At 44.5% G+C, this 22,403-nt stretch overlaps 1 protein-coding gene and 1 long non-coding RNA gene across 3 annotated transcripts in view; one reads left to right on the forward strand and one right to left on the reverse strand.

Annotated features, from left to right (window-relative positions):
• Positions 1–18,685, reverse strand: part of Manba (mannosidase beta) — an 87,487-nt gene extending 68,802 nt beyond the window's left edge. Inside the window, exons 1-2 of the mRNA XM_028760483.1 lie at positions 18,449–18,685; positions 224–318 (exon numbers count right to left, since the gene is read on the reverse strand). Coding sequence (XP_028616316.1) covers positions 224–318; positions 18,449–18,625 — 272 coding nt within the window. The 5' untranslated portion in view covers positions 18,626–18,685. The remainder of the gene's footprint in view (positions 1–223; positions 319–18,448) is intronic.
• An 83-nt stretch (positions 18,686–18,768) lies between these two features.
• Positions 18,769–22,403, forward strand: part of LOC114614851 — a 6,723-nt gene continuing 3,088 nt past the window's right edge. Inside the window, exons 1-3 of one of the 2 annotated variants that reach the window (XR_003710386.1) lie at positions 18,769–18,926; positions 19,133–19,203; positions 21,463–21,490. This is a non-coding gene — a long non-coding RNA (uncharacterized LOC114614851). The remainder of the gene's footprint in view (positions 18,927–19,132; positions 19,204–21,462; positions 21,491–22,403) is intronic. The other variant, XR_003710387.1, reaches the window with a different exon arrangement.

Raw genomic sequence — 22,403 nt, forward strand, 5'->3', positions numbered from 1 at the left:
TATATATGTACATAGTATATATAATATAGTATATGTCCACATAGTATGTATAATATAGTATATATCGTATATATAGTATAGTATATATGTGCATAGTATATATAACATAGTATATGTGTATATAGTATATATAATATAGTATATATAGTATAGTGTATATGTACATAGTATAGTATATATGTGCATAGTATATATAATATAGTATATATAAACATATACGCACCTGAGATTAAAGGGGATTTTAAATTCTGTGCTGTAGGTCCAGTTATCTAAGGAAATCCATCTGTAGTTCAGGTCATTAAATCTGTAGTAAGGATCCTGTTGGTACAAGATAAACATTACGGTAAATAGCCAAATACGCTAAAAATAAACGATTGAAATAGGTAACAAACAATAGTTATTGATCACCTAAAACAATATATTCTTGGCCCAGGAAAGTCAGATCACTGACACTAAGAATGAGGGCTTGGACCAGAGGCTGCAGATACATCCCAGTGGTGGGCTGTGCAAGGCCCTGAGTGCAATACCCAGTGCTGTAAAATGACAAGGATGTGGGAGAAAATTCTCAACAAAATACGTGAAATGAAAGAGCTCTGTGGTACAAATAATACAAATAAATATCAGAGAACATGTCTGGAGATAGATACCAGCTCCCTCTGTATTGATTATTTTTATTATATATTTATTTGTATGTGTGGGTGTGCTCATGCATGCACCACCGTGGGTCTCCCTTCTCCCCAGGCTCATCAGCCATCGGCCTACATGGACGAAAGGGGCAGAGTCATTGAACAGGTTTTTGGATGGCCTGTGAGTACAAAGGAAAATGAAGCCAGTTCAGGATCAGTTATTAAGGGTGAATCAATGGTTAGATAGTTTAGGGGAAAGGAGAAGGGATATCCAGGATGGTCAAAGGACATTGGCTGAAAGCTAAGGTACTGAGATGCCTCATTAGCATAGGGAAGCACTCCAAGAATCTCAGGATCAAGTTCTTATCGCGAGAGGAAGCAGAACCTGTAATCTAACCAAAGGCATTTCACAGATAGAGGGGAGGTAGGGGGGTTAACCAGACAAGGTCAGAGAAGGAGAAGCCCTGCTAGTAAAGAGTCCACCATTTTGTGAGAGCTCAGAAAGCTATCTGGACAATGGTAGACTTCGACCTTAATTAGCAGGGCAACACATCACAGCGTGTATGTGGGGTCAGAGGACACAGTGGGAGAATCAGGTCTGCATTCGATTGTGTGGGGTCCGAGGACTGAACTCAGCCATCAGGCCTGGCAGCAAACACCTTCACCCACTGAACGGTCTCAGTGGCCCTGCCTGCCTCTTTTAAGCCAAACACAGACCCTCCAAAGTACTGGCAATAAAATCTGAAAGCACTGGGACATTGCTCGTTTCTCTCCCAGGCTCGTTCTTGCTCATTGCTTCCACTACCTCAGTTAGCCTCCAGGGGGCAGCACATCTACTGCCCAAAATTTAGCAGAACTCCCATTCCTTGGACTCTCTAAGCATTTCCAACAACCTACCTTTCACCCTGCTTTCTAAGAGAGCACTGACGGGGGCTGAGTAGAGACCACTCAGGTAATAACACTGCCAGACTCGTAAGAATCAGCTCTCCTGTATTATCCATGTTAGCAAACTGCAGCCCGTAGACTTGATTCTGTGTGGCAACCAGCCAAGTGCCAAGCGCTGACAAAAGGCTTACTAGGAGTTGCGGAGATGGAACAACAGGCGAAATACTTGTTGCAAAGGTATGAAGATCTCGCTTTGATTCCCCAGCAACCCCAGAAAAGCTGAATGGAACAATGCCTGGCGAGTAGCCCGGCAGTTAACAGCACTTGTGGCTTTCTCAGAGGACCAGGATTTGATTCCCAGAATTCATCTGGTGGCACACGATCATCTGAAACTCCATTTCCAAGGGATCCAGTGTCCTCTTCTGGCCTCCCTGGGCACTGGGCACACACAAAACACTAATGCAAATAAAATCAAACTTTTAAATCTAACCTTTAAAAAAAAAAAAAAAGACAATGAGTCAAGCTTCTCAGGCCTCTGCATGGGCTGTTGACATACCAGATAGCACAGTCACAGTCACTCTGACTATAGTACAAAGAGAAACGATTTATATAAATCTATTATCTAAGCCAATAGTATCTGTAGCACTATTTTTTTTTTCCTTTTAAATCTATCCCACTGGGGCTTGGGTTGGAAACCAACCCAAGTTTGGTTCCCAGCACTCACATCGGGTGGCTCACAACCACCTGACTCTAGCTCCAAGAGACTTGATACCTTCTACTAGCCTTTGTAGGTTCCTGAAGATGGGTGGTACACATAAACTCACACAAACTTAGTCACATCTAGGAAGAAGGAATCATAGATGAGAAAATGCCTCTATCAGAGTAGCCATTAGGAAGGTCTGTTGGGGTACTGTCTTGATTAATTATTGATATGGGAGTGCCCAGCCCACTGTGGGCGATGCTATCCCTAGGCAGGTGGTCCTGCTTATATGAGAAAGCAGGCTGCGAGAGACATGAAGAGCAAACCGGTATGTGGCATTTCTCCAACACTTCTGCTTCAGTTCCAGTAGACTGTGACTCAGGATGTGTGTGCTGACTAGTTTATGTCAATTTGACACAAGCTAAAATCATTTGAAAGGAGGGAACTTCAGCTGGTTGCGGTGTTATATGCCTTCAATCAGAGTACTAGGGAGGCAGATGCAGGTGGATCCCTGTGATTTTTTGAGGCCAGTCTGGTCTACATGAGTTCCAGGGCAGCCAGAGATACTACGTAAGACCCTGTCTCAAAAAATAAAACAAACAAACAAACAAGGAAGGAGTCTCAATGGGAGAAGACAGCCCTATAAGACTAGGTTGTAAGATATTTTCTTATTTAGTGGTTAGTAGGGGAAGACCTAGCTCATTGTGGGTGGAAATGGGCCAGGGCTGTTGGTCTTGAGTTCTATAAGAAAGCAAGCTGAGCAAGCCACGGTGAGCAAGTCAGTAAGCAGCACTCCTCCATGGCCTCTGCTTCAGTTCCAGGCTCCAGGTTCCTGCCCTGTTTGAGTCCCTGTCCTGACTTCCTTTGACAATAAGCTGTAATGTGGAAGTGTAGCCAAAAAATAAACCCTTTCCTCCCCAAGTCATTTTGGTCATGGTGTTTCATCATCTCAATAGAAACCCTAAGATAGAGCTAGATGTCATTTCCTCCGGGGCAGTGGCTCCAGGAGTAGAAGAAAAAAACCAGTGTTGTCCACAATCCCCTGAAATGAGAGCTGAGTGACCGTGTTTGACTGGTAGTGGCCAGCTGGGCAGCTGTCCAGGGTTCCCACCCATAAAGAAGCACCGTAATGTCTCCGGGGCAGGACAGTGCAGTCAAGATTCCAATCTGCAACATGTTTCTCCTAAATAGGGTGGTTTGATAAGCTGCCTTCGGAGAAAGTAATGTGAGATTTAAAGCTATGAAACAGATTTGTATTTTAAGTTGTGCTTAATGGTGAGACTCTGTTAAATGGTGTGTGAAAGTCCCAACTACCTTGCTTCCTTTTCTGCTCCTCTAGGCCATCCCCGTGAATAAATACAGAATAAATATTGAAGAACTCAGGCTGGAAGAGAAACTTAATTATTAACGTGCCCAAATGTCTTCCCTGGTCCCTATTTATAACTCCACACTGTGGACTTGAACCAAGATGGTTAAAAATATCATGAAAAAAAAAATACTAGCGAACTGTGATGGCAGTTCAGCCAAGCACTTCAGCATGCTGCACCCCAGGGCTAGCTGAGGCAGCAGGGCTTGGGTCTCCGTCCTGTATCTGTGTTCCTTGCAGGAAGCTATCAGGTAAGCTCAGGAAGGCAATCATGCTAGATGTATTTTATCTACCCAAAGAGAATTTACAGGCTAATTTCTCCCACTTATACAATTCCAACTTTTTTTCATTTAACTGATGGGGGAAGGGGTCCCAAGTGCCACGTCTCAGGTATGGAGGCCAGAGGAGAACTTGTAGGAGGTAGTTCTTCCCTTCCACTATAAGGGTCTCAGGGATTGAACTAAGGTCAATAGCCTTGTCGGAAAACACATTTACCCGCTGGGTCATCTTGTCAGCCCTATTCCAGCCTTTTCTTTTTTTTTTTTTTTAAATTAGTCTCTAAGGTTTATTGCACAGTAGAGAAGATGGCAGAATTCAGCTACAAATACAATGGAAAAGCTCTTGTCATTCCAGACACTAGCAGATGTCACACAGGGCCAGGCATTAGCGTCAAGACTTTGTATGCTGGAATCTTTCATGCCTGAACCAATTACTAAAACAAGTGAAAAGTTGACCCATGATGGCCCAAGAGCAGAGTCTCCAACGTCACTTTGTGTGGTCGTCCTGCTGTCTACACCCTGGCTCTCTGGTGTCCATAAATACCTTACGAGCACTCCGTTCCAAGCTCTTCTTAAAACCTGAGGGCTGCTGAACCCACATGGCAGAGAGTAGCTGAGTTTCTAGAAACAGGACACTGAGCCGAACGGACCTGGTCACAACAGGGCCTGACTTGTGCAGTTTACAGAAAATGCTACACTGGTGTACTAGCTGGCAGAGAGAAGTAGAAATGTAAGAAAGCCCCAAGCTTTGGAGGGATCTGAAGAGAACACTCCAAAACTCAAGGCACACGTCTTTCAGCATCCTTTCCCCAGGATGGACCCGGATGTAACCAAGATCACTTTTGCTTGCAGGCACATTTCAATCTTTTGATATTGCAATATAATGTTGGAATCTACAAAGTTGGCATTCAAGAACTGTGCAATCAAATTACAAATAAATAAGTCACACAGAAATGCCTCCATGTTTTAAGTAAATTTTTTTGTTTTTTTGTTTTTTTTTTTGTTTTTCGAGACAGGGTTTCTCTGTATAGCCCTGGCTGTCCTGGAACTCACTCTGTAGACCAGGCTAGCCTCAAACTCAGAAATCCACCTGCCTTTGCCTCCCAAGTGCTGGGATTAAAGGCGCGCGCCACCACCGCCCGGCTTTAAGTAAAATTTTTTATACTGTGTTAGACTACACTCAGTTATCCTGTGGCAAATACAGCCCATTGATCATAGCCCCAGACACATCTAGATGTTCAGCAAAAATTATGGGAGGCCAGAGGCCTCCAAAACAACACAGTTATTGTCATTGCCTTGAAAACCTACTATAATCAGATGGTAAGACCTTATTTATTTTGGGGGGGGGTATTTTGTTTTGTTCTCGGGACAGGGTTTCTCTGTGTAGTGTTTGCTGGCTACCCTGGAATTCTCCTGTAGACCAGGATGGCCTCAGACTCACAGAGATCTGGTTGTTCCTGCCTCTTGAGTGCTGGGATTAAAGGCATGTACCACCACACCCACCTAAGACCCTATTTCTGTATAACATAAAGAAATTAATCTGGAACTGACCTGAAAATTGTCTCCCTGCTGGCTAACTTCTATAGTGCTGGAAGCTGCTGTTCAGGCTGCTGAGGAAGAGAACACACCAACAGTCTTACTTAGCAGTAGACCCTGCGTGCTACACTGTCGCACCGTGTCGCCGTGTAATTTTAAAATCATGCTAATCCTTTGCCCTGGACTGCACCACTCTCCCATCTTAGCTTCAAGATCGGCTGCCGCCAGCCCTTCTCCTGACTTGCCCGGTCCACTGGACTTAGCCCGGACAAGGGCCAGCTACTGCCTTTCTCCGGGAGCTGCGACTGCACTCCCAGCCCCCTCCAGACTTAACTTCTCCCAGCGCCATCAATGACCCGGCTTCTCTCTATCTCTGCCTACCTTTGCTCCGTGGAAGAATAACATGCAGACAGCTTTATTAATTTAGAACTTGTCAAACAGCACAACTGCTGGTCAAAGAATCTCTTTCCCTAACCTTATCAGCTAGTCTGTATCAGCCAGCCTCCACCGCCTCCTTGGTTAACCACTGGTGGCGGAGGCCGCCAGTTCTAGTTTCCCCAAGATCTTAGATGACTTGCACTTTCTTCTCATTCCAAAGCCTGGCCAAAAAGCCCCTTCCCACTTGTACTCTTCGCCCAGCAATTGGCTCCCGCCTTCTTTATTGACCAAATCAAGAACCAATTAGAGAACCAGACCTTGCTATCAGCACCTCCCCCTACATCACAGTACCCGCCTACCAGCTATTTCATTACAGCTCACTGTTGCAATGGCGGCATGACAGTTATGAAGGCAAGCAGCCACTTTCTGACTGAGTTCTGAAGCCTGCTCCACAGGAGTCAATTAATGCCTGTCTGGTACTGAAAACCTGGTCCAAAGTCCATGGCTGGAGAAGTCATACACGCTTAGATTTGTACTACTCCCAACTTTGGTCACAGAAGCCTTTACTTGCAATGGTCAGGAGTTAATCCTGAGACTTCCAACTGGCGGAAGTGCTAAGCACAAGTGACTGTTGAGTGCTCAGGCCTAAAGAAACATTTACATTAATTCTTGTCCTGGTTACTTCTTTACTCTTGTGATTAAGACACCAGGAACAAGGTAACTTATAAAAGAAAACATTTAATTTGGGGCTGATGGCTTTAGAGTTTAGATTCCACGACCATCATGGTAGGGAGCACAGCAACAGGCAGGCAGCCATGGTGCTGAAGCAGTAGCTAAGGGCTTATATCTTGATCCATAAGCATGAAGCAGGGATCCAGAGACACTTTTAAAACGTTGAAGCCGCTCCCATTGGCAAACCTCATCCAACAAGGCCACACCTCCAAATCCTTCTCAAATAGTTCCACCAACTGGGGACCAAGTATTCAAATGTATGAGCCTATGGTGATGATTCTCAAACTATCACAAGCCGCCACCGAAGCCGCTTCCTCCTCCTCTTCCTCTTCTTCCTCTCCCTCCTCCTCTTCCTCTTCTTCCTCTCCCTCCTCCAAGGATCAAGGAACATTTCAGAAGGGATGGAATGTTATGAAATGCTCTTTTCTGGACATGCCATGGCCATTATACTCATGAACACATTGCAGTTACGGTTACTGCACAGGACCCAAACATGATCCTATTGATCAAAATTCCAGCATGGATTAGGGAGGACTACACAAGGCCCCAGGGCTAACTGAAGAGCTAATGGTAGTTAATGTTCTCTGGGAGAAAATGAATCATTTTTCTCTTTGGGTGTGACTACAGTGGGTATCCCACACTTACCCATGTACAAGCAGCAGTAACTGGACTCAATGGGTTATTTACCAAAGAGGAAAAAGTGATGAAGTTGGGACAAGGACATGTTGAGAAGTCTCTCTCGGGGGAATTGGAAATTGGGGTAGGGAATGGATATGATCAAAATGTGTTCTCAGTGAGTAAATTAAAATTACTATATTCAGAAAAATTAGGAAGGCCATTGTTTTAGATGGAGTCTGAACAGATCAGACAAACAATCTCTTGTGATAAATACACATAATCATATAAGCCTAGGGGCACAGGTAGATATCAAAATAGATGAGATTTTCCTAAAGATAGAAGGTTCTAGACTACCTGAGTCAGTTCGATAATGGTGAATTTTGATTGTCAATTTGATTAAACTATGAAGCATTTATGACATTAGTGAAGCAAACTGTGCAAGAGACCCCCCAAACAGGACGTGTTTATAAAGGAAGAGCCACCCTGGATGTGAATAGCACCACAGCATGGTCTGGGGCTCCAGACTGAATAAAAAGAGGAAAAGGAGGAAGATAACCAGCCGTCATGTTTCCTGCTCTCCGAGTCCTGGCCAGCCCATGTGAGAGGATGCTTAGCCACACACTCCTACCCCATAAATTCTGCCATACCTGCCCTAACACATGGACTCCATTCTCACAAACTGTAATTCCAAAATAAATCCTCCTAAATTGCTTTGTTTCAGGTTCTTGGTCGGAGCAGCCAGAAAGTTTCTACTATAAAGGCCTCTCTGCTTGAACTCGTGAGGAGCCTGGTGTTACCTGCTTTGTTCTTAACAAACAGAACTATATAAATTTAAAAAGCTTATGCACAACGACAGAAGAGAGAGAGAGAGAGAGAGAGAGAGAGAGAGAGAGAGAGAGAGAGAGACAGAACAGAGGAGAGCCTTTGTCAGCTGTATATCATAGGGTGGTTAATACCTGAATATAGAAAGGACTAAAAAAATTAAACAGAAAAATCAAATCTTCCAGTTGCCAATGAGTTCTCAAAAGAAGAAATATAAACAGCTAACAATTCTTTTTAGAAGTGTTTAACTTCCTTAGTAATCATGGAAATATAAATGAAAAGTACTTAGAGGTAAGATATCTCAGTAGGTGAAAAACGCTTGCCTGCTCACTGAAAAACCTAACACCAATTCCCAGAATCCAGAATAGGAGAGGAGAACTGACCTCTGACCCCGACACAGCCATGACACGGTTAAGCACACATATGTACAAACTCACCTCTCTCTCTCTCTCTCTCTCTCTCTCTCTCTCTCTCTTTCTCTCTCTCTCTCTCTCTCTCGCATGGGGACGCGCTCCCTCCCTCCCTTTTCCTCTTTCTTGCCCCATCCCTCTCTCTCCTTTACTTGCTCTCTGAATCACTAAATTTTTACAATTTAAAATCATCAGTGTAACTATTGTAGAAGAAGATACACTGATGCCCAGGATGTGAGGAAGGGGAGCGCTCGGCCCTTGCTGGTGAGGATGTGAGCTGGTGCAGCCCCTGTGGGAACCACTGCAGTATCTTCTCAGAATGCTAAACACAGCTGACCCAGGTATAACATGCTTCTGCACGTCTATGTCTATTGTTTCGTATTTCACAATATCAAAGAGATTAAATCAGCCTAGATGTCCATCAGCAGAGGATCAATAATTAAAATGTGGTCCATATACGCAATAGAATTTTGTTCAACTGTCAAGAAAAGCTAAACTTGCAGCAAAATGGATGGGACTGGGAAATACTACATCAGGTGAGGTAAACCAGGCTCAGAAAGTCAAACCCTGCAAGTTTTCTTTCACGTGCAGATCCTAGTAGCTAATGTTTACGTATGTTTATTATGTGAGTGAAAGTGTATAGAAGCCAGGAGACTGGGAAGGGGCCTGTGAAGGAAAAGATGCTTTCGGGAAGGGATGGACGAGTAAAGAATATATGTGATATAACAAGTGGGGAGAGGAGGAGTGGAGGGGAGGGGAAGTTTTCTCCCAAGCTAAGCATGCTGGAACACGCTACAGCAAACCTGGTAAGTTTATCTGCTAGTTAAAAACAAAAAATCAGGGCAGTGAGATGGCTCAGCTGGTAAAGGCACCTGCTGTCAAGCCGGGCCACCTGAGTCCAAGCCCCCAGAACCCACAGGTGGAAGCCGGATATTAACTCCCACAAGTTGGCCTCTGACCTCCACACCGGCACCATGATGCCCACATGTACACAAACACATTCACACAAAATAAACAAATAAGTGCAATTTAAAACTTCAAGTAAGAAAAGACTTAAAAATACACATGTAGGGTACAGACTTAAAGCCCTCTCACATCCGCACCAATAAAATAGTAAAGGAAAAATCACTTTTGGTTTTAGTAAGGGAATGTATTATTAAAAAAAAAAACTTCAGAGGCTTAGGTTTTATATACATATATAATGTGTGTGTGTATATATGTATATGTGTATGTGCACGTGTGTGTATAAATAATATATATATAATTATTCTAAATGCTAATCAAGTACTTAATTTGGCTTCGGATTGGCTGACCTGCTCTGAGCATCATTAAAACTTTGAGTCCTGCTTAACATGAGCAACAGTTTAGGGTCACCTTTTTTACAACCAAAAAAGAGTCAGTCAAGCTGTTGAGTTGCTGAACAAACCCTGGAGTCCTCAGGCTGATATAGTCCAGGCTTTAAGGTAGGGACTCATATCTACCGAATCAAATATGCACTGCTGAGTATCGACGTACAGTGGAAGAAACCCAAAACCCAAAAGGTGGGGTTTTTATGGCCTTACACATCTGTGTCAGATGGAATCTTCAGCAACAGTAATTGTAGCTAGAAGATGCTGCCTGTGATCCTGCTGGGCGGGTCTTATCATTCGCTAACACAGAATCCGAGGCTCAAAGTCTAACAGCTGTTAACCAGTGGACAAGTGACTCATCCCAGGAAGTCTGGCATGCTTGCTTATTCATGACCCAGTACTTAGGCGGTGCCACAGACACCACTGCCAATTCCAGCGTCAGTGTAAATTGAGAGCCATGAGATAACCTCGTCATATGCTAGCGCCTGAGTAAGTCTGTAACTCCTATGTATCGTCCTTACAGCCTCAAGCCACGTTTGTAATCTCAGCGCCTAGGAAGCTGCGGCAGGAAAATCACAGCAAAATTCAAGGCTCTGCAGAACGAGATTCTACTTAAAAAAAAAAAAAAAAAAAAAAAAAGACAAAATCAAAGCTCGGTGCGGTGGTACGTGTCTATAACCTGGCACTAGAGAAGCTAAAGCAGGAGGATTGCCATGAGTAAACCGGCAGAGCTACATAGTGAGTTCAACAGCAGCTTGGACTAGACAGAAGGAGAGAGAGGAAGCGAGAGAGGAACCTCGAAGCCTCCCCCTTCCCTTTAAGCCTCTCTGTCTATGCATGAACACGAGCTCTGCCGCACACTGACACGTGACACGCCATGTGCCACCACAGGCCAAAACCAGCAAAGCCAAGTGAGCCACACTGAGACCTACAAGACCAGGAGCCAAAGGAGACTTCCGCGATTCCAAGGTAATTAGTTCAAGCAAAGCCAGCGGGCGGATGACCTCAGAGAGATGCGTGGGCTCAGAAGCAGATGGGTGTTCACTCAGTTATTAGAGTTTAAAAATCATAAACCCCAGGGGCTGGAAAGATGGCGCAGTGGTAAGAGCACTTGCTGCTCTTCCAGAGGACCCAAGCTTGGTTCCCGGCACCCACATCTGGTAGCTCACAATCACATGTAACTCCAGCTTCCGGGGATCCAGGTCTCCCTTCCGGCTTCTGTGGGCATCATACACACAGGTGGCATACACACTGACATTTAAAAAGACACTGAAGCCTGGTGGTGTTGGCCCACATCTTTAGTGTCAGAACTTGGGAGGCAGAGAAAGGTGGATCTCTGTGTGTTTGAGTCTGATTTACAGAGTGAGTTCCAGGACAGCTGGAGTTACACAGAGAAACCCTGTCTCAAAAAAAACATAAATTGTTTGTTTGTTTGTTTGTTTTGTTTTGTTTTGTTGGTTTTTCAAGACAGGGTTTCTCTGTGTAGCCCTGGCTGTCCTGGAACTCACTCTGTAGACCAGGCTGGCCTCGAACTCAGAAATCCGCCTGCCTCTGCCTCCCAAGTGCTGGGATTAAAGGCGTGTGCCACCACTGCCCGGCTAGAAACATAAATTATAAATAAATAAACTAACTAACTAACTAATTTAAAATTCACAAATACACATGTGCATGTAAGCTTTCATGTGTGAAGTATTCTATAATAAATAATGTCATAGGGATGCTAAGGTAGTGTAAACGACATGAAGGTATTGACAAGGTCCATTCAGAAAGTTCCGTGTCCTCCAAAGTTCAGTTGCTCCATTAACAACTGTCACCTTTAACTACAGTTCTTACCTCAAGGATCTTAACGTGCTTACCCAAGGGTGCACGGGCATACCCCATGAGTCAGTCTGAACACTGTTAGTAAATGCTGCTTCCACTGACCACAGAAAAAGCAACTGCAATTCAAAGAGACCTGCTTTTTTTTTTTTTTTTCTGACCAAAGTGAGTTCAATTTAACAGGGAAAATACCACAAAGCATTTTTCTTAGCCCACCACTATATGCCAAAGATTCTTCTTCAAGGGACTACAGGAGGGCATGGGTATAAGGGCTTAGACCCCCTAACGGTAGGGCAGCAGTGAATTCTGATGCTGGTGCCCATGGAGGGTTTGGAAGGGCCAGAGTTGGACTGTGCTGGGCCCCTGAAGAATTCCAGAGGCTGCTGCTGGTTCTGAGGTCAGGTGTATAAAGCCATCAGCAGGAAGATGCAGTGGGCTAATCCATCTCTAATAGTCTGACTTCTAGCTTAACCAGACTGCCTGTGGAAAAGTGAAGGGCAGAAAACATATGCTCAGAGCCAGCAAGAAGGCTCAGCGGATAAAGACACTTCCCATTGAGCCTGACGTCCTGAGTGCAATGCTCAAGACCCACAAGGTGGAAGGAGAGAACTGACTCCTTCAAATTACCATCTGACTTCCAGAGCCACCCCATGATACATCACCCACCCCACTGCGATATCTAAAAATGTAATATACTTTTCTTAGAAAGAAAGAAATCATCTGTGCAGGCCTTTCTGTCCCCCCACCCCTGAAACCACCACTTCCTCCACCACCATCACCACCAGCCCGCTCTAGGACAGAGAAGGTAATCGTTTCTCAGGATCACAAAAGACTAAGGAGGTAAAAATTCTCGGAGCTGTTTTCAACACAAAGCTAGCATCTGGTCATGAGAGCTAGCATTTCTACATGCATAGGGATCTGAAAAGCTTTCTAAGATTTATCAACTTACAGGTATAAAATAATGGTCATAGAATGTTCTTGTTTGCGGGAAGGGTAGACAGACAAGTCTATATACGGTATATACCTGCATCTTTCTACAAATAAGAATTCACAAGAAATTGTTCACTGTGGCTCTTTCTGAAGAAAGAAAGCAGTGAGGTAGGAGACAGGCAAAAAAGAATGGCATTGGGTCTGGGAGATGGCTCAGTGGGCGAAGGTGCTAGCTGGGCTAGCCCAACAGCGCGAGTTCCCTCCTAAAGCTCACAGAGAACCAAGTCCACTGAGCTAGCTTGCCGACCCCGTCAGTCTTTGTTTAGATAAAAATTAGGAAAAATTCCTTTACTCCTAGGCACCCAGGGTTTGGAGATTCTATACAGGCACCTCAAACAGTCAGCTGTGAGACAGCCAAGGTTGGTCACAGAGCCTCTCTGTGAACACAAGTTCCGTTTGGCCACTGGCTTGGATAGAAATGGCTAGTGCCCTGTCAGGCTCCTCTTTGTCCTACCGCTCACATCCAGTGTGTAAACAAACCCAACTGCTGGTTCTACACGTAATATGTGCACCCACAACCACTCAACACAGGTGTGCTGTCACACACCTGGAATCCCAGCACTTAGGAGCCTAAAGCAAGAGGCTCACCTGGATTCCAGAGTGAAACCCTGCTTGGAAAAAACAAAACAGGGAGGGCCAGCAAGGTGACTCGTGAGCAAAGGCCCTGACTGCTGAGCCTGATCCCCGGCATCCGTGTGGGAAGGAGAAGACCCATTTCTACAACTGGTTCTCTGACCTCCACAACATGTGTACCTTTTGTGAGTCTGCAACAGAGAGAGAGAGAGAGAGAGAGAGAGAGAGAGAGAGAGAGAGAGAGAGAGAGAGAGAGAGAGAGAGAGAGAGAGAAAAGAAACATGGAAAAAACAAACCACAAAACTCTCTTCATTTTCTTGCTCCAATAAAGAAACCTCCAGGCCCCAGGACCACAGCAGACTCCATGCTTCTATCATGCACAGCAGTCTGGAGAGTGACCTTTTACACGACAAAGCCACCCTGGAGAACTGCCTTCCACAGGGTTTTATTGCTGTGAAGAGACACCATGACCAAGGCAACTCTTATAAAGGAAAACATTTCAATAGGGCTGGCTTACAGGTTCAGAGTTTTAGGCCATTCTTGTCATGGTAGGCAGCATGGTGGCGCACAGGCAGATGTGGTGCTGGAGAAGGAGCTGAGAGTTCTACATCTTGGTCTCCAGGCAGCAGAAGGAGACTGTGTGCTATACTGGCCATAGCTTGAGCATATAAGACCGCCTCCACAATGACACACTTCCTTCAACAAGGCCACATCTGCTCCAACAAGGCCACACTCCTTATGGCCGAGCCTTCAAACACATGAATCTGTGGGAGTCATTCCTATTCACCACAAGAACCAAGGTCAAAAGCCTCTACTGTATCTCATCATGTATAGAATGAAGACAAACTGTCTCATTTGGTCTTACACCTTGGTTGACCTTTGAACTCAACTTTCTGCAGGGCTCACAGCCTCCTGATCCGCTGTCCTGCTTATTATTAATGGGACCTGTGGGGGAATGTCAGGTTTTCTTCTGGCCCAATCCTGCTCTTTTCTCTACTTAGTTAAAAACATATACTTCCTTTACAGTGGAAGACATCTCTAATAAGAAAAATCCATATTTAAATGACTTTTTTAAAAAGAAAGCAATCTTTCCAGGCTACTCTTCCTTTTACCTGCTGATTTTTTTTTTTCTTCAGGGCACCCCGTGTATTGTAATTTATTAACTTGGTAGCTGACTACTAACTCTCTAGAATGTTCACTGGAGCAAAGCTTCTTTTTTTTACTATTGGATTCCAAGCACTTAGAACAGAGCCTATTGCAATCAGAGGAACCAACTAAATACAGAGTGATTAATTAGGTAAATGGATAAATAAATAAATGGCCTTCCCAAGAGAGGTTTCAAGTTCATATCTAGCCCAGTATCTTTGCCAAATAATAAAATGTTTCTCAAAGTCAACATTGAAAGGGGAGGCTATGATCACACAGGTCGCAATGTCACCCTACTCAGTGGATGGAGTCTTTCCTGATCCACTAATCACCGCTCTTCCACTGGACTACCACCAATGACTCCAACCCTCTTTACTTGAACTTAGCTTTTCTAAGAATCTGTGAAGAGGTTGCAAGGCCTTCTCAATTACTCCCACGAATAGTTAACTCACAACCCAAGCAAACATCCTCAGTCAGAAGTAAAGCTTTTTTTTGCTCTTTTTTTTCTTTTCTTTTTCTTGGTAGCTTTAGCTTGGTATCGCAGGACAATAATCTGATTTGCTCAAGTTACGATGTCCTGTTTGCTCAACTCAATTAGTAAAGGGAGGCAAAATGAGACTCTGCAGGTGACAGTAAGCTGTAGCCTGCCACATGCAAATGGGTTTTACTTGATATGGTTTACTGTTTGCATACAAAGAGTGAGGTTGCATTCTGACATTTCCTTCAAACGACTTGTTTTAGTTGTTTCTTTTCTCCTCCTCCCCTCCCCTGTTTTTCTCCTCTTTTTCCCTACCCCTCGACCCTTCTCCCTTCCTCCCCTCCCCATCTCCGTCCTTCTTCTGCCCTTCCGGTCCCCCTTCCCCTTTCTTCCCATGACCTCTTACTTTCAGTCACTCCTTTCCAATTTTGTGTCACATGTCAACTTTTACCTTCCCTTGTAGACTTTGGTAACTAAGAAAATACTACTTAAGTTTCAGAGAGATTTACCTAAAAAATACACTGTATTTTTTTGTAATTCATTGAAATTCTGTAAGTTATAAATAACATTTACTTTCTTTCTGGTACATGGGATGAAAAAAAACAAAAACAAAAACAGAAGAAACAAAAACAGAGACACACAGATAGTCATGAATTCCAGATCAGAAATTTTACAAAATCCTAGTTTGACTATCATAGCATCAAGGGAAATCATGAATGTCATCCCAACCGTCAAAGACACTGTGTGTGTGTGTGTGTGTGTGTGTGTGTGTGTGTGTGTGTGTATGGATGGGGGTATTCCACTGTAGGGCTCTTGCTTGACATGCATAAGACTCTAGGTTCAATGGAGAAAGAGAGAAAGAAAAATAGAGAGAGAGAGCATGCAAACTTATGCCACCCATGCACACACACACGCACACACACACACACACACACTCATGATTTCAGAGCTAGAGCTAAACATGGTAGTACAGGCTTATAATCCAAGCTACTTAGGAGGTTAAAGCAAGAGGATAACAAGTTACAGGTCACCCTGGGCTACCCTATCAATTCAGGACCAGCTTGGGCACCTGGGCAACTTTATGAGACACTGCTTCAAATTAAGAAAGAAAGGAAGAAGGGGCGGGGGGGGGGCGGAGGGGGTTATGGTTGTCAAAATGCCCTAATTCTATCAAATAGTACAGACTCTAGCCTAATGAGTCAAGGACAGCCTAGGTTAGAATTTCAACTCTGAGCAAGCAATGGTGGTACACCCCTTTAATACCAGCACACAGGAGGCAGAAGCAGGCAGATCTCTGAGAGTCTAAGGCTAGCCTGGTCTACCCAGTGAGTTCCAGGACAGCCAGGACTATATAAAGAAACATTATCAGAAAACAAACAATTTCATCTGTCCGCTGGCTGCTGCTGTATGACGTTAGCCATGGTCTCTAATGCTCCCAGAAAGGAATCTCAAATTTACTCATATCTTAGCTGTTGAGAGCTCTTGGTGCCTCCTCTAGGAATTTTAGCATTTGTCACTGGGTTCCGAGAAGGAAGTAGGCTCAGATAAGAATATTAGAAATAGTGACCACAGGGCTTTGTTTACTACTTTACTTAATTATTACCTTGTGTGATCCTTTTGCTTCCTATTTTGCTTGATTACTATCTTGTGCGATCTCTTTGTTTACCACTTCACTTGATTACTTTGTCTTTGATCTAAGAACTGGCCATGTGTTTTGAATGTACCAAGAATGATATAAAAGCAGACTGGAGAAAAATAAAGCTGCTTTAGCCTCAGTATGGGCTGGAGTCATGTTATAATTTTGTTTAATTGTTTTTTTCTTTTTCAGTCTTCACTTCCTCCCTTGAGATTTGGTTGACTGACTGAGCTGGCTTGGTCACTTAGAAAGCTTTAAAAATTATGCAGGTAGGGTCCTGGGGACATGGTTCAGCTGGTAAAATGCTTGTCCCACAAGGAGGACCTGAGTCGAGATTCCATATGTAATCCTGGCAATGGGAGAGTGGAGACTGTGGGTAACTAGTGTAGGCGATCACTGAGCTCAGGGTTCATTGAAAGGCCCTGCCTCAATAAATAAGGTAAATATGACGGATGATACTCAGCATCAACCTCTGGATCACACACACACACACACACACACACACACACACACCACATAATTATGCGGGATTACTATACAAATCAGTATGGGGGTTCCTCAAACCATTAAAACAGTGACACTTGACCTGTATTTGTAGCTTAAGTCTTTAATCCTAGCGCTCGCTCGAAAGGCAGAGGCAGGTGAATCTCTGTGAAGTTTGAGGCCAGCCTACCAGGGCTACAGAGAAACCCTCTCTTGAAAAACAAAAAGGAAAAAAAAAACAAAGAAAATAAAAACAAAACCTCTGTCTCAAAAACAATAACAATAAAAAACATTGAGAATAAACCTACCCTGTAATCCAGCTGCACCACTTCTGCGTATACCTGAAGGATCCTGGGGCAGCATAGTGCAGAAATATTTGCACATCCATTTGGTTGCAGCATGATAGTCAAGTGATGGAATCAGCCCAGGTGCCCATTAACAAAAAAAAAATAAAATGTCGCGCGCGCGCACACACACACACACACACACACACACACACACACACTATCCATAAGGAAAAATGTAATTAGGCCGTACATAGTGTTATACACTTGTATCTCCAGCACATGGGAGGAGGAGGCAGGAGGATCAGGAGTTCAAAGTTAACCTCAGCTACATTGGGAGTTCAAGGCCAACCTGAACTACATGAGACCCTGTCTCAAAAAGCCAGAAAAAGAAGGTAAGAATAACGAAGACAATGGAATGTGGTAAAAAAAAAAAAAACAAAACAACAATGACAACAAAGAAAACTACACAAGAACGGAAACAGAAATGATCACATTAGGTAAGACCGATCAGACTCAAAGAAAACAAGATGTGGCATGTTTTCCCTCGTGTTGACTTCAGATGTATGTATGCATGAGTATATATATATATATATATATATATATATATATATATGACACCATAACGGAAAGAAACTACTTGTACGAGGGAGGGAGGGATCGTGTGTGGCAAGACACTGTAAAAACCGAATATGAGCAGAGAACACGGTACACTCATATGAACTGTCATAATGAAACCTATTACACTGTTGGATGAATAGACTCCCATTAAAAAAAAAAAAAAAACTCCGCGTTATTTAGGTTTTAGGACTAGGGTATAGTTCGGTGGTACAGTGTGTGCTTAGCATGCTCATGGCTCTGAGTTTCACTCACATACTCGTGAGCGAGAGCACACACACACACACTTCCCAAATATTTAGGCTTTTCATTAGCATCAACAACCAAACTTTACTAGTGCAATCCCTTGCGTTTATTTCAAACCTGACTTCTGAGGCTTCAAAGCAGGAGAAAAAAACCTGAGACGCTACGGTCGATGAGCTTTGATTAACTAAGAGCTCCTACAAGCATCCAGATGATTGCAACAGTAACCCTGTCCTTAGGGAGAAAGAGAAGTCCTTTTATGAAATGCTTGAGCAGAGAATCACCAGGATAAGTAGACAGCAGACATACTGTTGGTTTCATATAGGCAACTTCCGCCTCCCAAGGTCGCTGATGACCCAGCGAGGGGGTGGTCAGTGTCCACAACTGGCCTGAACCCCCACAGCCAGGCCATTTCCCTAACTGCCCACAGCTGCACAGATCAACCTGGACCCGCATGGAATGGTGGCTGTGCACCCTACCTGGATTAGCCCGCGCTGGTGCAGGGCGCTGTGCACATAGCCGGGGACAGTCGCAGGTAGCTCCAGGGAGCCATTCCCGTTGCTCACCCGCCAGCTCCCTCTCAAGCTGTAGCTGGGACCTGCCACCACGCAGCCTGCCCCGCACAGCGCCAATAGCAAGAGCAGGTGGAGATGCATGCTGACCGCAGCAGGGAACCGGGCAGTGTCGCCCAAGCCTTGCCAAGGCCTAGCCACTCTGTCCCCGCCCCGAGCCCGGACCCGCCCCCAGGTCAGCTGAGCGCTTCCCGAAGACCTGCAAGGAGGAACTGCGGCCCGGACCCGCCACCCGGGTGCAAGCACCGCCCAGGGCCAGGGTCTTTGCGACTTGAGAGTTGGGCTCCTCCCTCCAGCTCGACCCTGTAACTGGGACGTACATCTGCATGGTGCAAAGCGACAGGAAAGTCTGAAAAGCAGATTCTGACCATTTGGGAGACCACAGGTACGCATCCACAATAGTGTGCAGGCTCTGTCCCGGGACAGCTCCGGCCACGCCTGGCCAGCAGATTGCTTGTGGTCCCAGCCCTCAGGATCTGCCAGGCTGAACGTTCTCTCCATAGGCCATCTGCTGGGACTAAACAATGCTAACTATAAACTCGTAAGGTTGCTTCAACTGTTGACTGAGAGGCGCCATGTGCTCCCTTTTAGCGGTGGCTACATGTCCTAGGCCCTGTGGAGCTGCTTCTGAGGTTCCTCCTGAAGCTGCATTAGAGCTACGGGTGAGTCTGAACTCCCCCATTTCACTGTTGTAGGATTGAGCAAGCAACAGAATTCCCATTCCCTGAATTTAAAAGAATGCAGACACTTATTTCGGAGACGGAGATGCAGGCTAGGTTCTTCATCTTCTTTTAAATAAACAAAACACCCCACATTTATTTACTTACTAATTTCATGGCGGGATTGGAGGGGGTTCCTGCCACAGCGAGCGTGTGGAAGTCAGCGGACAGCCTGTAAGGAAATTACTGGGGTTCTCATCTGCCACCAAGTGGATCCCAGGGCTAGAATTTAGGATGTCAGGCTTAGAGACATTCTCCCTTAACTGCTGGAGCATCTCATCGGCCCCTGGGTTCTCCTCAGAGACCTCCACCCAGGAGAGGCCAGGATCTTATGGCCATAGAGAAAGAATTTCCGAACCAGTCAGTATGAAGCAAAACTGGTAAATTATCAAGAACTATCTTCTACAGCTTAAGCAACGACATTGAGAGACGCTTAAGAAAGGAAAGCAGTACCCAGCTGACAAAGTTCAGTTGCTCAAGTCAGAAGAGCAAGCATAGGGTTTGAGGTTGGTGTTTTCTGTGCATTTGAAGTTACACTGTTTAAAAGAACAGTTAAAGCTAGAGATTGACATCACTAATCTGAAGAAATTCCTTGTTTCGCTGTCTGAAGAGACCCCACAAAATTGCAAAGGACTTTATTGGACTTGATTTACTCTTTTACAACAGAAAGGGCTGTGTACAGCTCTTGACTGTGTACAACCCTTAAAGAAGAATGTTGCCTTTACATAGGCAAGACAGGGATGGTTAAAGAGAGCATGAAAAAGGTCAGAGAAGGCCCTGAGAAAAGACGGAGAGAGAAAGAGAAAGATGAGTGCTGGTTCAAGAATTGGTTTTCAGCCTCTCCATGGTTGTCAACCCTACTTCCTCCCATCTTGGGACCATTAATTGGGTTATTTTTGTTTATTTCTTCTGGTCCCTGGGCCTTAAATAGGCTGACTAACTTTGTGAAACAACAGATAAATAATTTGGTAGCAAAACCTATTCAGATACATTATCATAAGTTAGCTATGGAGGACCACGAGACTCAAGATGAGGTTGTTATTCTATCCAGGGTGTTCCCAAAAACCCATCTCCACCCAACCTAAAAGGGGGGTCTTCTGCCCCTAGACCAAGCAGAGAGGGGCCACCCAGAACCCCCTCTGACTGGCGATCTGAATTCTTGCTTAGGCTTCGAGGCTAAGTACTGCAAGGGAATATAAATAAAACTTAAAAATATCTCTCTGGGTTCCCTGAGGGACAAGCCTGACTGCATAGGGGTTGATGTCAAAAGTATCCCCTCTCCAGGAAAAAGACATCGGGATGGGTATGGCCCTCATGCCTCACTGGACAACGACAGGGGGACTGGAGCCATTACAAGGTCACCTTCAATTACTGGAGGTCAGGCCTCTATCCCCGCCTTCACAAGATTAGAATCGCCACAGCCCTTCTATACTTAGAGAAGGGAGGAGATGTCAGGAGCATCCCTGCTTACACACTGAAGGCCTAAAATCAGTCTTAGGCCTAAAATCAGCAATAGGCCTGTCATATATGTATACTAACACCAAGTCTTGGGTCTCTGTGGAAAAACACTGAAACAGATGGCTATAAGCTATTGTAAACAGGTAACTTTTGTAGAAATTTACCAGCCTGAGTAGTCATAGACCTTGTAAATAGGTAGCCTTGGCAGATAATACCAACTTAGATAAGGACAAGCGAGTCACAAGCAGAGTCATAACGACCTGTCCCCTGAACCTTCACCCAGCAGATACCCTATTCTGAAAGATATCTGTATTCACCCTGAACACCCGCGCTCCAGCGTCATCCCCTTCCCCACGTCCTGCCTTTTAGTGTTTATAACCCCTGTGTGAATAAGAAAAATTACAATTTGAAAAATAAATATAAATAAATAAATAAATATAAATAAATAAAAGAACAGTTAAAGGAGGTGCAGGTAGCAGCTCATATCTGTAAGCCAACAACCACTAAGTCTAAACAAATTGTGGTGACTGGTTATAACCTAGAATCTCAGCACTTGGGAGACCGAGGGAAGAGCACATCCTTGTCTACATAGAGATCTTAAGGCAAGCCTGTGCTATGAGGACTGTTTCCAAAAAGTAAGAATGGTTAGACTAGAGAGTTGACTCATTGGTTAAGAGATTTTGGGTTTTTTGTTTGTTTATTTATTTTGTTATCTTCTGTTTTGTGTTTTTGTTTTGTTGGCAGACCTGCGACTTTATTTGACATTCCGAAGGTTAGTTCTCCTCCACAGTGACAGTTTGTAGATTTTTGAATGTGGCAACAGGCAGGTAGGATACCAATTTCAGGGCTCATTCAGTGAGTCCTCACCTCCATTCCATTTTCTGGACAAAGGTACACGGATACATTATGGAACATTGCACCTGGCATCAATGCAAACGTCCGGAGTCCCCATCTCCTTCAGCGCCTGGCATCAATGCCAGCATCCAGAGTCCCCATCTCCTTCATGGCAAATTTCCCAAGAGACATGCTTCTTGAAGCCCTCTTCGTGGATGTGCTTGAGAATGTTAAGTGTGTTCTCTAGTCACCACTTCATTTATGGCAGAATGGCTCTTCTCGCCACTTTTCTTTGTGGAAACCATTTCACAGGGCCAAGTTCAAGAACACTTGTTCTTGCAGAGACTTGGGTTCAATTCCCAGCACCTACTTTGTGGCTCACAACCATCTGTGCTTCATTCTACCCAGTCCCAGGGAATCCAAGGTCCTCTTCAGACCTCTGATGGCATGAGACATGCATGTAATATACATACATACATAGATGTGAGAAATAAATGCACATTAAATAATAAAATAAACATTTTAAACATTTAAAGTAATAATATCAAGAAAGATTAAGTCTATAGGTTTAGGTGGGGAATTCTCCAATAGAATTTCTCATGGAGATTGGCACTATAAGACAGCCTGGTGCCTCATTCCCAGCCAGAGGCTGCAAATGTGGAAATTCTAAACCCATCAATAAGGAGGGAAAGGAGACAGACAGACAGACAGACAGACAGACAGACACACACACACACACACACACAAAGAGATAGAGATAGGGAGGGAGGGAGAGGAAGGGAGGGAGGGAGGGAGGGAGAGAGGGAGAGAGAGAGAGAGAGAGAGAGAGAGAGAGAGAGAGAGAGAGAGAG

Source organism: Grammomys surdaster, unplaced genomic scaffold (genome assembly GCF_004785775.1).
Source record: "Grammomys surdaster isolate TR1022 unplaced genomic scaffold, NIH_TR_1.0 126531, whole genome shotgun sequence".
Classification (NCBI taxonomy): Eukaryota; Metazoa; Chordata; class Mammalia; order Rodentia; family Muridae; genus Grammomys; species Grammomys surdaster.